Source organism: Pan paniscus, chromosome 15, assembly GCF_029289425.2.
Source record: "Pan paniscus chromosome 15, NHGRI_mPanPan1-v2.0_pri, whole genome shotgun sequence".
Taxonomy (NCBI): domain Eukaryota; kingdom Metazoa; phylum Chordata; class Mammalia; order Primates; family Hominidae; genus Pan; species Pan paniscus.
The window spans coordinates 73,554,167-73,569,202 of record NC_073264.2 but is presented as its reverse complement, the minus strand read 5'-3'; the positions used below and the strand labels follow the sequence as shown (position 1 = coordinate 73,569,202).

Here is a 15,036-nt window from a genome sequence, read left to right as displayed (position 1 = left end):
GAAAGCAGGTTATTTGGCTGAAAATTAAGCTGGGAGACCAGAAGTCAGCTGTCATCACCCCCAGATGTCTGTGTTGATGATACAATTGCCCTTGCTCAGTGTGGGGGTGAGGAGGGGAGATGCCAATGGCTGGAAAGGGAAACTATGTGTCAGGGACTTGTCTGAATCCCACCTCTGAGAGTCCGACATGGCTTAACCCCTCCTCACCCTGACCTTCAGAAGAAAGTCTGGCTTCAGGGTCAAGGGCATAAGTTCTGGCATAGAAGAACCTGTATTTAACTAAGTGAGATATTTCACATGAAGTGATTGTCTGGTACAGGTCAAATACTCCATAAGTGCGGGCAGCTCTGATTCATACCAGTTTCATCATCCCCAGCAGTAAGAATGCAGCCTCACTGCCCATAGAGACGTAGGACTCCCAGTGCGTTCCCCAATATGACAGTCCCATCAGGAATGAGAAGGGTGTCACCCTTCTCTTATGGACAGAGAGGAAAACCTCACTTCCTTTGAAAATTAGAGGAAGGACACTGAAGTGGGCAGTGACAGAGAGAGGCTAACCTGATAGAAATACTTATATTTTTGCCACAATCAATCTGTTCCTTCGTTCCTTTAGCACCAGCCATAAATAGATGCACATAGAAAGTTGAGAATATAGGTCGGGCATGGTGGCTCACGCCTGTAATCCAGAGGCAGGCGGATCGCTTGAGCTCAGGAGTTTGAGACCAGCCTGAGCAACATAGCGAGACCCTGTCTCAATTAAAAAAAAAAAAGTTAAGAATTTAGATTTATCCTGAGCAGAGCTAAGAAAAAATAACAAACCTCAATGCTTCTACCACACACAATCTTTCACAAATCCAAAAGTACTGTTACAGGTTAAAACTAATTTTTGGACATGGAAATTGTTAATGTGCTCAGGGAGCCTCTAGCAATTATTAATTTCACGAGCTCTGACTTTTTAAAGTAGTTTGTTTTGGCTTTACTTGCAAACTTTTCAAGAAGTTGAATACAATACAATGTTTTGCGTATTAAGAACCACCTATTCTCCTTTGAAAGAAACATACATGTAACTTGTGGAATTGGAATGAATAGAGTTTTATTTTACTTGCTTAGTGATGACCAATTTGCTTTTTTTTTTTTTTTTTTTTTTTTAGAGACAGGTCTGACTCTTGTCACCCAGGCTGGAGTGCAGTGGCATGATCACAGCTCATTGCAGACTTGAACCCCTGGGCTCAAGTGATACTTCTGCCCCAGCCTCCCAAGTAGCTGGAAACACAGGCACATGCCACCATGTCTGTCTAATTTTTTTTATATTTTTTTTGGTAGAGGTAGGGTTTTGCTATCTTGCTCAGGCTGGTCTTGAATTCCTGGGCTCAAGCAATCCTCCCAGCTGAGCCTCCCAAAGAGCTGGGATTACAGGCATGAGCTACCATGTCTGGCCGGTTTGCTTTTTAAAGTCTATATGCTTCAAGAACCATGAGTCCAGCTAGAACAGAAGTTTCATCATCAGCTTTTGCTCCTTCCCCAGAGAAGAAAGAACAAAATCCTGTAGGATGGTGACTTTCATGCCACCAGTCTTGGAGCTAAGACTCTAACTTCATTCCCTGAGCAAAAATGTTTTTGCTTAGACATTGGCCAATGGGGCCAGGTGCAGTGTCTCACACCTGTAATCCAAGCATTGTGGGAGGCCAAAGCAGAAGAATTGTTTGAGGTCAGGAGTTCAAGACCAGCCTGGATAACACAGTGAGATCCCCATCTCTACAAAAAATAAAACAAAAAATTAGCTGGGTGTGGTGCTAAGAGCCTGTAGTCCCAGCTACTCGGGAGACTGAGGTGGAAGATAGCTTGGGCCAGGGGGGTCAAGGCTGCAGTGAGCTATGCTCGTGCCACTGCACTCTAGCCTGGGTGACAGAGTGAGACCTTGCCTCAAAAACCAAAAAATAACCACAGGAAATTGACTGATGGGAAAAAGAAAGGAGAGAGGGGCAGATGCTGGATCTGACTGTTTCCCAAGGCCTTGGTTTGCCTCATCTCCCCCCTTAGACTATTCCCAGCTGACAAATTGTTCTTAGCTTCTCCTCAGCCACTTCTCAGAAGCCCAAACAGGCCCCTATACCATGATGTCTTCCCAAGGGCATCAGAGTATAACAGATTTTCATAGAAATAACTCTCATCATTCAGGACCCTTCACAGAAGCTTCTCACGCCAGGGCTGGAGGATTCCTGAAGCTCATTCTCACATACTGCTCGCCAATTTAGGGTTCTCATAATAGTAATAATAAAATATATGTCAGAAATACGACGATTATTTTAGGAGGCAAAGAAACCAGTGCTCTTGGAAGAGAAAAGGTGGCCATGAGGAAACACGTTCCTTAGTTTAGCATTATAATCACAAGAAATACTGACTTTAGATAAATGTAACTAAACAGGTAGATGCTGATCCAGTCCAGGCTTTCCAAGCGGACACTCAGAAGTACAGGCTGCATCAGGGACAACACATAGTGAGTTGCTTTGGGTTCTATCCTTTACAAAGGGTTAGCATTTATAGTTTTTTCCCTGTGAATCAAGAACTTGACTAGAATTAAGAATTTTCACTAGTTGTGAGAGTAGCCACTAATCAAGGGGGTGAAAAGACTCGGGCCACTTCTATGAATGATCTGCTTTTCTGGCACTCAGAGTTCTAACAACTGTATATAATTAAACTGCATAGAAACTGTATTGTTTTGCAGTCAACAGATTAGAAATGTTGGGTTAAAATACAGGAGTGCCAAGCTGACACACCGATTCCAGCAGGGAATCACAGCTGAAGGTCACGGATGCAGAATGGGCACTTGAAAAAAATCTTCAAAAAGCATTGTGGTTCAGGGCCATTTAATTTGGGGCAGGTAAGTCTAATCACGCCAATGTCCATTAAGAACATCAGAGTGTATTAGTGGATCTTTATAAATGTGACCTTCAGGCATCAAGAATACTCAGTTAATCAAGGCAAAGGAGTATGTAATACATTCAGAAAAGTATTAACTGACAGCACATGGGAATAAGCTTTACTTATCTTGAATTTTTATTTTTCTGGAACACCCCCCCATTTCCTAATTACGCTGTGAAAATAAATTTTACTGCCTATTTTCTGGTGGGAGGACAGACTGGGAAATTGTTTTATTGGCCAGGGTTTTGTTGTTGTTTTCCTGGTAAGGTCTTCCTAATTGAAATGAGCAATTAAAGTTGAAAAAAAATCATTCCTTCACTTCTTGCAGAAGCAGAAAACAGAGGGAGTCTTAGCAAATAATTAAACATCTTAATTGTGGATCAGGCAATCTAATTTTAAGAGCTGGCTCTAGAAGGCTGTTCAGTGACAGTGCTACAACTTATCTTTAATTGCTGCAGCTAACGAGAATTCAACTCATTTCACACATTATTCTATTGGGCTCTTTGGCATTCTAAATAGTTGCTCATTTCCTCAAAGCATGATTTAAATTTAAAGACAAATATTCAGTGGAGAAAATAAATTAATTTTATTTGTAAATAGAGTGATTCCACGTCTTGGAATTCACATTTACAAGACCAGTTCTCAGGAGGGCAGGGGAATCTAGTTTGGAACTTGGTTATGGGATGTTTACTGATACCAGGGGAGATAAGGGTGGGGTCAAAGGTCAAGTACCTGGGTCCTCAATGGAAAGGTTCTTCATAAGCCACTGCACAATGTCAGTACCTGCAACGATAAAGCAATTTCAGCTGAAGACCTCCTGGGTGTTTAACACTGTGGCAGAAGAAACATGTTTACCTAAGAGAATCCTAATTCCAAACAGTCCACACTGTAGAGCAGGATAATATGGGCACTTTTTTTTGTCCTAACCAACTCTTTCCATTCTTCAGTACACTTCCATAGTTACAATTCCATTCTTGTCCAAAAAACACTCACTTCTGATGATGCAGGATGAGCTTATATTCATGTTTCTAGGAAGTGTCTATAGAGGACTTCCCCGAGACGTGCTAGGTGAAGCTTTATCATGCCTGGCCCCCAGACCATTTCTTGAAGAAGGAGGCCTCATCAGCTCCCTACCATCAATTACAAGGGCTGACCAACACAGGTGACCTCATAGGTTCTTGCAAAACTCTCATCTCTTCCGGCACAGGCCTATCCTGAATGAACGTGTCCCTGCATTTGTGGCAGAAACGTCTATGTATTCACCAAGACCTCTTTCCTCTCCTCACTGTGCCATAGCTAGATTACATTTCCAGACTCCCCTGCACTTAGATATGGACTGAGTTCTGCCAATAGAATATGGGTAGAAATGGCATATGCCACTTCCAGACCTGGACCATAAAACCTCCTACATGGCTCTCCTTAGCTCTGCCCCTTTCAATCCCATCTACTGGCTGGATGTGGGGGACTCCAAAGACCTGGGGGAATGCAGAGCCACAATAGGGAGGGAGCCATGGTTCCAACCATGGACATTATGCCCATGTGGGGCTCTGACTTGATTGAGGACTGAACTTTGTTGTGTTAAGCCCCTGAAATTTGGGACTTAGCTGTTTTGGTATCTAGTATTACCTTAACGAATATAAATCTTAAGAGTCTGAAGGAACTTTTAAAGCTTGTCTACTCCAACCCTAGCCAATACATGTCCCATTCACAACACCCTGGACAAGAGGTGCTGTAACCTGTGTTTAGAATCCCTAGTACCTGGAAACTCACAAACTCCCCCCTACCCAGCCTGACCCAGTTAAATCAGCCTTGATTTATCTGAACAGAAACTTGCCCCTCTCTGACTCCCTCCCTTTGGCCTCAGTTTTGCCATTTGATGATAGAAAAACAAACCCCAACCTAACCACTCTGTGCGACAGCCCTTCAGCTATTCAGACAGCCCTGCGGCATACCAGCGACGTCCTCCCTCCAAGTGCAACAGGCCTGGGTCCCTCAGCTGCTTCCTTGCAGGGTGTGGCCTGGAGTTCCTCACCATATATTCCCAATCCTCTGAGTATGTTCCCTTCTGTCTGCCTCTCTTTGAAAATGCGACCCGCAAACAATGTTCTGAGAGCAGCACTGTGTACATGGCAGTAGAGGAGTTCAGTTTTCTGGAAGGTTCTGAATTTCTGGTCAATCTACCTTTGCCACCCAAAGATCTCACTTTAAACCAGTGCAGACCATTGAAGGTGTGGCTTTGTCACCTCCAAATTGTTTGATGGAACACAGCCTGCAAGGGGAGACATTTTAGATATCAGAGTCCTACCGTGGGTCTGAGGCTTTGGTGAGAGGGAGGGGATGTGCCAAGAACTCTCCTGGGCTGGATTCCTGGCTGAAGGCCTGGGGATCCAGCAGAGGGGCTTCATGAGGATTGCCCTCTTCCCAGAAATCAGTTTTCTTAGATATGTGACTGGTGGCCAGAAGTGGGACTGGTACAGGACAGAAAGCCTAGACATTTTGTTTCTCTCTGGGTCCATGGCAGGTGAAGTAACCCTGCACAGTGGGACCCCCAGGGCCATCCTCATCCTCCTGTGTGCCCCAGTTTTGCCGACACAGCCTTGCAATTTTGCAGTTTCCCCGCGCCAACCTCAAAGGCAGCACTTCTAGGCTTCTCCTCACTCTTGCTACTCCTGGACGGCATCTGTGAGTCAAACTTTAGATCAAAAACACTCCTATTCATTCGTATTCTTGGAGAGAGAGAGAGAGAGAGAGAGAATGAATATGTGTGTGTGTACATGTGCCTGTGTGTCCCTTTCCTCCAAGTTATACAAGTTTAACATTTGTCCCAGGAAATGAAGAACAAAGCAGAAATCAAATAAGAACTGTAGTCCCGAGCTGGGGGTGGGAGAGATACTCTAATCTGTTTTTTCCTCAAAAGAAAAATAGTTCTGGCCAGGCGCAGTGGCTCATGCCTATAATCCCAGCACTTTGGGAGACTGAGGAGGGCGGATCACGAGGTCAGGAGTTTGAGACCATCCTGGCCAACATGGTGAAACCCTGTCTCTATTAAAATACAAAACATTAGCCAGGCGTGGTGCCACGTGCCTGAGTCCCAGCTACTCGGGAGGCTCAGGCAGGGGAATTGCTTGAACACGGGAGGTGGAGGTTGCAGTGAGCCGAGATCGCGCCACTACACTCCAGCCTGGCCACAGAGTGAGACGCTGTCTCAAAAAAGAAAAAAAAATAGTTCTTTTCTGTGGGTTGCCTAGAAACTGTGAGGTTTCCTGCATTAGCTGAGCTCTCCCCCAGGCCTGCGGATTATCTTTCTGCTGAGCTTGCTGAACCATTATTTATCACCTGCCAAGATTGATTACTCACCCTGGGACAATGACAGCCCTTCCTTTCCCCTGTTAATTACTGTCATCATTAATATCCATGTCACTAATTAGTATTCATTCACATTGAAACTCCTTCCTTGCTATCATATCCGCTCCCCCTACCACCCCAACCCCCGGCTCAGCACCGTTGTCTGGGTTTCCACCCACTTTTGGCTTCCTGTGCTCAGCCTTTGGCCTAATTGTTCTCCCCAGTCCACCAGGCCGTGGTTTGCATTTACAGAGCTAAAGAATCACATTTAAGCACTTTTGTTTCTAAAGAAGGGAAAATCACAAAAACCCATTTCCTTTTTTCCCTAGCCCCATGGAGACCACAGAGTGGAGTTTCTTTTCCCTGGTTCAGCCACCATGACAGCTGCTATCTCATCTGGGGGCTGATGCAACAGTCCTCAGGTCCAGGCAAGGGCTGAGCGGCTGCCCCTGGCTGCCTGGGACACTGCACTCGATCTGCAGTGGCATCTACTCCGCCACCATCCCTTCCATGCCATGGCAATGCTTGGTAGACTCCATTTCAGCACAAGCAACAACACCTAGAGACAGGGGGACGTGCTCACTCTCACAGGCATTGGGTATTCCAGGCTTCCTTGGACCAACCCAGGAGTGGCCAAGCCTCCAGCCCGTGGCAGGGAGTAAATCATTGTGTGTGCAGCCCCAGGAACAAGTCAGAAAGGGAAATCTGTCATAATATCGCGTCCTTTAAAACATTTACAGTGATTACGCTGTAGCATCTGACAAGAGTAGTCCAAACATCCAAATCACCAGCAGGAGAAAGCATTTCCATTCTTTTTTCACTTTCCTTTCTTGCCTCTTTCCTTCCTTCCTGCTAACCCACGATCACCCTTTCCTTCCTGTTCTAAACAGAATTTGAAGCGGATTCCTTTTCTGTTCTATCTAAAATTAATTGTTGCCTTGTTACCACGACTGGTTTCTGGATCTTATCTTAGTCAAGCTGCTTTGCCAAGGACTTAAAGTTAATAAAACAACATAACAAATGCTATGTTGAAACAACATAACAAATGCAGGATGGCCACCCTTTATTCCCACAGATCCTAAAACACTGTCTGAAAGCATTCTTTTTGAGGCTGATTTATCAATATATATTCCAGGGATATCCAGGAAATACACCAGAGGGCACTCAAAACACCTCTCCATTGCATGCGTGTTTTATTAGTATATTTAAGGATATATTTATGATATGCAGTTATGGGTTATGTTTCTGTATGTGTTATATGTATTTCAATTATGTCTTTTATATCTAAAATCATGTTTATTAGATGACTGGGAACAAACCAAAGGCCTCTAATAGAGGATTGAATAAATAAATTATGGCTCATTCATGCAATAAATATTTATTAAACATCTACAGTGGAAAAGCATCTTGAGAACAGGGTTACTGTAAAATATTTATGTTCTATTAATTATATATGTATAGATATATATAAATATGGCCAGGAAAAATTCTGGATATATATTTAAATTGTTAACTTTAGGTTATTTTGGGGAGCGGGAGGCATCAAATAATGGGAAATTTCTATTCTTTACATTTCTGTATTATTTGAAGTTCATAGAACATTCATATAATACTTTTACACTAGAAAAATAAGTTTTTATTTTAAAAAGCACAGAGAGAAGAAAGAGCTGGCCTCTGAGGCCAAAGTGGAGATGGTATGGGTAACTTTGGACGGCCTCTGGCTATCCTCAAGCCCTGGCCATTTCCTGCTCTCTGGGGAAAGGGCCAGGAGACTCAAAGCTCTCTTTTTCCTGAGGGGTAAACAGTGGGAGGCTCAATCCTGAGGCTCAATAGTGTGCCTCCAATTGGCCACTCTCTGGCCATCTGCCACTCCTGGAGCCTCAGAGCGACCCTTTATAGACTCTGACAGGGCTGTCCACCCAGAGTCCTGGCCGAAGGGTGACAACCTGCACCTCTCCTCTGTGTTTGTTAGCTTGTTTACTTGGTGGGAGTAGGACGCAGTGATCTTTTCCTGGTGCCTTTCCATGCTGAATTAACTCTATTGAGTAAGCTGTAAGGGGTTTCTGTTTCTGGTTTCAGGCAGACACTCATAAAATTTAGGGCTTTGTCTTCAGGTGTTTTAAGCTCCTCCAAAATTGTAGCATTTGACAGGGATACCTTCCTCCCATTAACGCATCAGAACCGCAGGAGATCCTAGTATGAAACACTCCCCTGATTCTTCCCAAAGCATTCTATCAATCCGAGCCCAGATCAGATTATGCAAAGTTGATAAAAAGACTGGTTCCCATCACCTGCAACTTTCCAGTAACTTGAAACCTGGTGGATTATACAGTACATCATAGTACTGATAAATGAAGCAATTCATAAACTAATTATCAACCTTGACTGTTGGGGAAAGACACTTTCTTTTGAGTAAAATGTTTCTGGAGCCGTATGAATGATCAGATGGTTCCTGCCATGAGTGAACTCACCATACTCTTCAGTCAAGGTTATGACTTGATCCATTGGATTTTCACATTCCTGCCAGGCCTCTGCTGCCCCTCTGGGTGGGGAGGACAGCTTCAGGCCACCTTATCACATAGATGTCATGCACAGGCCAATGCTTATGAAGGCGGAGTGACATTTCCTGAGTGCCCATGGTGTACCAGGCCAGAGCTGGGCACTTGACCCTGTTATCGTATGTCATCTTGACAATAATTATGTCCAATATGATAATTATTATATCCATTTTAAAGATTAGGCCCAGAGAGGCTCAAGACCACAGGCTACTACTGATGTAGAGCCAAGGTTGGAATCCAGGCAATTTCATGCCAAATATTATTTCCACTATACTATTCTGTGTCTCTTAACTCTGTATAACTTTCCAAGTAGTATAAAGAAAAAACAATTAGAAAACCGATATTCTGTATGTATTCAGTTTTTTTCCTGAAACAGAGGCATTAATTTAGTGATAATAATAATTGGTACTATTATTAGCTGTTGAACTAATAATTTACTGAGTACTTTCTATATTCCAGGCTCTGGAATAATCCTGCTATACTAATCCTATGTTGTAAATAGCATATTATTATCTCCATTTTGCAAATGAATGGAAGGATATTCTAAGTAGGGCAATCTTTACCGTCTTTTTTTTTTTTTCTTTTATGCCTTAGTTGAAAAAAAATGCAATGATCAGCTAGCAGAGAAAGCTTAACTAAGAGGAAATGTTAAACTGGGCTTTGGAGGGTGAGCACAATGAGTAGCTGGCAGTAAGACGGAAGGGAACACATGTGGAGAAACACAGTGATGAAAAAGTTCAGTGTCATTTTCAAGTAGTATTGTTTGGTCAATGGGCTTGAGTTTTTCCAAGGAAAACCGTGGCAAATTTCACACTCACTTGCTTACCAAGCATAGGAAATGATAAGGTACAGCATTTATAAAGTCAGACACACTTGAGAGCAACTCATGGTACATCACTTACAAACGGTGGGAACCTGGGCAGGTCCCTTACCCACCACCTGCCCTGATCTCCATTTCTTCATACGTCAACTAGGGTGAAGTGCTGTCTAGTTAAGAATAAGGCCAGGTGTACAAAACTCTCTTCACAATGCCTGGTTCATGGTTTTGCTGAAATGATTTGGTTGTTAGCAAGTCATCTGCTGGCCCTGTGCGTTTATTTCCTCACATGAAAAGAGAACAGTACACTGGGAGGCCGAGGTGGGTGGATCACCTGAGGTCATGATTTTGAGACCAGCCTGGCCAACATGGTGAAACCCTGACTCTACTAAAAACACAAAAATTAGCTTGGTGTGGTGGCGGGCACTTGTAATCCCAGCTACTTGGGAGGCTGAGGCAGGCAGAATTGCTTCAACCTGCGAGGTGGAGGTTGTAGTGAGCTGAGATCGCGCCACTGCACTGCGGCCTGGGAAACAAGAGCGAAACTCCATCTCAAAAATAAAGAAAACAGGACAGTAATAATGGGACCCATCATCTTGACTGTGAGGGGTAATGAACCCATGCAGAGTGCCTGACATATCATAAGCATTAATATTAATACACATTGGCTACTCACAGAGTCCATGTTTCAGGGACCTCATACCAGCCAAGTGTCTAACCCAGTCATCTGCGTGGCTGGGAGAGACAGCAGTAACTTGGAATCCTTGTGTTACTTATCAGCTTTTAAATTTTAGGCCTTAGAGAAACTCAAAATGTCTTCTGGTGCTTTTAGGCTGGGATCTTCCGATAGACAGCTTGTTGGACAGAAGGGGAAATGAGGAGGGCATTGTGGCTGGACAACTCTACTAGTCTGGTGAGGCCTCACTGAGAGACTGGGACCTCTGCCCAGCAGCTTTTCTGTGATCCAGGATGCGCATTTCCCAGAAGTGAGGGCAGAAAGCAAAATAGGTGCCCTCACCCCACTGTAATTCAGTTGAAGGTAATGGAGTAAACATCTTTCTGGTTTGGGGTGCTCTGGTTGCATCCATCCCAACACCCTCTTCTTCTTCCCCCACCTCTCCTGCCTTGGGACTGCCTTTCCCTTCCCAGAATGCAACAGTCTCCATTGCACCACAGGATCTTTGCATCTGCTACTCCCTGGGCCTGTCGTGCCTTCCCTTCCTCCTCCCACCTCTTCCTCTAGCTCAGGGGTCCTCAGCCTCCCAACAGGTAATGGTCCCTGGCCTGTTAGGAACCAGGCCTCACAACAGGAGGTGAGTGGCGGGTGAGCAAGTGAAGCTTCATCTGTATTTACAGCCCCTCCCCATCACTCACATTACTGCCTGAGCTCTGCCTCCTGTCAGATCAGCAGTGGCATTAGATTCTCACAGGAGCGTGAACCCTATTGTGAACTGTGCATGCCAGGTAGGTTGCACGCTCCTTATGAGAATCTAATGCCTGATGATCTGTTCCTGTTTCCCATCACCCCCAGGTGCGACTGTCTAGGAAAACAAGCTCAGGGCTCCCACTAATTCTACATTGTGGTGAGTTGTATAATTATTTCCTTATATGTTATAATGTAATAATAGAAATAAAGTGCACAATAAATGTAATGCACTTGAATCATCCTGAAACCATCCCCCAAAACCCTGGTCCATGGAAAAACTGTCTTCCATGAAACTGGTCCCTGGTGCCAAAAAGGCTGGGGAACACAGCTCTAGCTGACTCTAACACATCCTTCAGCCCTAACTCCCTCGGGAAGGCCTTCATTGCCCTCCAAACTGGCTCAAGGTCCTTTGGCTTTCAACGTCAAGAGAACAAGGTTCTTTCTCCTTGAAGCATTTATCTCAGTTTGGAATTAGCCACAATGTAATTATTTGATCGATGTCTGTTTCCTCTTCTATATTAGTTTGCTATGACTTCCATGACAAGGTATCACAAACTGAGTGGCTTAGACAACAGCAATTTATTGTCTATGGTTCTGGAGGCCAGACAGCTAAGATCCAGGTGTCGAACGGGTTGGTTCTTCCTGAGGGCTGTGAGGGAGAATCTGTCCCAGGCCTCTCCCGATCTTCCCAAGTGGCTGGGACCACAGGCATGTACCACCATGCTGGCTAATTTTTAAATTTTTTGTAGAGACAGGGTCTCCTTATGTTACTCAGGCCGGTCTCTAACTTCTGGGCTGAAGTGATCCTCCTGCCTCGGCCTCCCAAAGTGCTGGGATTACAGGTGTGAACCACGATGACTGGCCCAAATTTCCCTTTAATAAGACTACCAGTCATACCAGATTAGGGCCCACCCTAATTATCTCACCTTAACTAATTACATCTGCAATGACTCTATTTCCAAATAAGGTCACATTTTGGAGTTCTAGTGTTTAGAACTTCAATATATGAATTTTTGAGAGAACATAATTCAACCCATAACGCCCACTAAACTGTAGCTCCAAGAGAGCAGGGACCCTGTTAGTTCTATCCCTGGCATGGAGTAAACAAACATCTGGTACAGAGTTGGGGTCTAATGAATGCTTATTCGTTGATAGTTGTATTCAAATACACATCATAATACATAAACACCCACACATGTATATTCAGTATGTTTTAAATTTTTCCTCAATTGTTTTGTGGCCCTTGAAAACATCATCACAATCTAGTACCAGACATCATATAGGCAGTTTACAAACACTGCTTTAGAGGAAAGGTTCAGGGTCTTTCACCCACTGATACTGTTAAAAAAAAAAAAATCACATCTTTTTGTCTGTAATCCCAGCACTTTGGGAGGCCAAGACAGGTGGATTGCCTGAGGTCAGGAGTTCGAGACCAGCCTGGCCAACATGGTGAAACCCTGTCTTTACTAAAAATACAAAAATTAGCTGGGCATGGTGGCAGGTGCCTGTAGTCCCAGCTACTTGGATGACTAAGGCAGGAGAAGTGCTTGAACCTGGGAGGCGGAGGTTGTAGTAAGCCGACTGCACCACTACACTCCAGCCTGGGTGACAGCATGAGACTCCGTCTCAAAAAAAACAGAGAAATCTCAACAAATTACTACTTAAACAAATATTAGGTAGCAATTCAAAGCCTCCTCCTTTTCCTTATTAAAAACTGGCTGTCACTGGGAAGAGGACAGCAGGCAGAAGGAAAGGTAAAGTCTTCAGCTCTTTACCTCCAGGCTGAGAGACACTCACTGGCCCCCTCCCACCTTTTTGGCCTGTCCTCACTGCTCAACTGGCTTCCAGACTGCAGGGTGAGCCTGCTTTTTGACTGGCTTTTGTCCAGCGGATAATTTTCCCTTCTTAACAGGCAGGTCTCTGAGTCATTCTGACGTGGTCTTGAACAGGTGGGAGGCATTACATCCAGACACAGCAAATACGATTTGGGGCCCAGTGATCCCTCAAGCATCCTGCCATATGCACTCCTAAACCAGGGGTCATCAACCTGGGGTCTTCTCCCAGGTTGGCCAAATCAGCTTGCTGGCCTCCATGGGTATATGACAACGGCACCCCATGGTGACCCACAGAAGGAAAGCGAAGGACTTAGCTGTAGCTGGGATGGAGAAGGAGGAATCTCAGGTTTCTCCTGATATTTTGCCTCAAGAACTGGAAACTGATCTGGGAGTAGATCCCACGCTCAGGGAGAAGTCCCCAGACCGAGAAAGGATGGGCTCATCTATTTGAATGAAACAGAGAAGCTTGAAACAGCCAAGATAAAGCAATTCCTGAACCGTCCAGGACTAGAAGACCTGCAGCGAAGGCCTGGGGAGATGGGGCAGGAGAGACAATCAGCTGCGGGGAAGCCCTTGGCCACTGTTCTCCCCCAAGCCCCATCCCCCCTCACCTCCCTCCAACTCAGACTGTGCACTTCCCCATTCTCTGATATTTAAAACTTCCCTGTGCATTATGAAAAATAATAGGGGCCAGGAGACCCAGCGAGGTTATTACCAACTCATAAATCAACCAGGAGGCTCTGAGGGCTGTGGCGAGGTGTCTGAAATGGGTTCCCCTGGTTTGTTATCTCACCTGAGCCCCCACAATTGATTCATAACCTCATAACCCTCCCACGTCCGAATCCCAAGTCTTATATCTAATTGTCAGCAGCCGAGTACATGATTTGCAAGAGGATGCGGGCAGCAGCAGACGTGGGGGTGGAGGAGAGATTAGTTTTGTCAATCAAAAGCGTCCAGGGCAAGGGGAGAGTGTGCGGGATTTAGCTCAACAATCAGCTTATTAAATGGAGGCTGGGTATGGGCTACATTGATTAGGCCTCAGTGCAGGAAGACGGAGGATCGTTGCCACTGTGGACATCGTTTCTGTTCCCCGAGGGTGGCTGTCACTGATGACTGCCTTCCACTCAATCCAAAGGCAGAAATAAGAATCGAATAAGCAGAGCTGCAGCTTTGGGAGAGAAGTGATCTAATGTCAGGTGCCCAGTAGCACCCACCAGAGAGCATGACAGATGTTTCGAGGGCAGCTGAGCATATTTCTGGGATGGCTGGGAGGGACCTGATGGCTGGCAGGCTTGGGGGTTTTATTACCTTCCAGTGGTGTCTAACGGTCACTTCATTTGTGCAAATTTGAATCTGAAAAGTAGTTTATGAACATTTTATATTGAAAATAATCTAGGGGGCTAAGGCTTTCTTGAGGACAGCAGGAGAGGCAAGGGGTCATCTTTCAGATGCCAGGGCTGCAGGCCATAGTTACTCACCAGGACTGTGATCAGCCTAACCACAGGGTTAGCACAGCAACACTGCTAGCACTTCCACAGCATGTGCTGAGATTGAAAGTCTGCAAAGCACACTGAAGTCTGCCACCACCTTGGAACAGAGGAGGTCTGCACAGCAGGGTGTGTGAGTAAACCAGGTTTCAAGCATGGTCTGGGACATACATGTTCTTGAGCAAAGATCTCACGGGTATAGTGCTCTGAACCTCAGTTTACCCATCTGCAAAATTGGGCCAGCCCTAGAATCTACCTCAGACTCTGTTCTGTGAGAGTTTGAAATGAGGAAATGTAGGTAAAGACATTTAGCACAGTCTCTGACACTTACCCTCCCTCCTTTTCCATCAAGTATCCCTTCCATCTGCCGAAACCAGAAGCTGTCTTGGAGCTGATCTCCTGGTGGAGATTCCTAAGTTATAATTTAGGCTTTCTGCCCCATCTTCCCAGGCCTTTGCTACAGGTTTTCTAGCCCTGGACGGTTCAGGAATTGCCCTACCTTGGGTCTTCCAAGCTTCTCTGTTTTCATTCAAATAGATGAGCCCAACCTTTCTTGGTCTGGGGGCTTCTCCCTCAGTGTGGGATCTACTCCCAGATCAATTTCCAGTTCTTGAGGCAAAATATCACGAGAAGCCTGAGATTCCTC

At 45.0% G+C, this 15,036-nt stretch overlaps 1 protein-coding gene across 19 annotated transcripts in view; it reads right to left on the bottom strand.

Annotated features, from left to right (window-relative positions):
* Window positions 1–15,036, bottom strand: part of RGS6 (regulator of G protein signaling 6) — a 635,028-nt gene that overhangs the window by 108,204 nt on the left and 511,788 nt on the right. For all 19 annotated transcript variants that reach the window (XM_057299740.2, XM_057299747.2, XM_057299741.1 and 16 more), the window contains exon 4: window positions 3,655–3,705. In XM_057299740.2, the coding sequence (XP_057155723.1) occupies window positions 3,655–3,705 (51 nt within the window). The remainder of the gene's footprint in view (window positions 1–3,654; window positions 3,706–15,036) is intronic.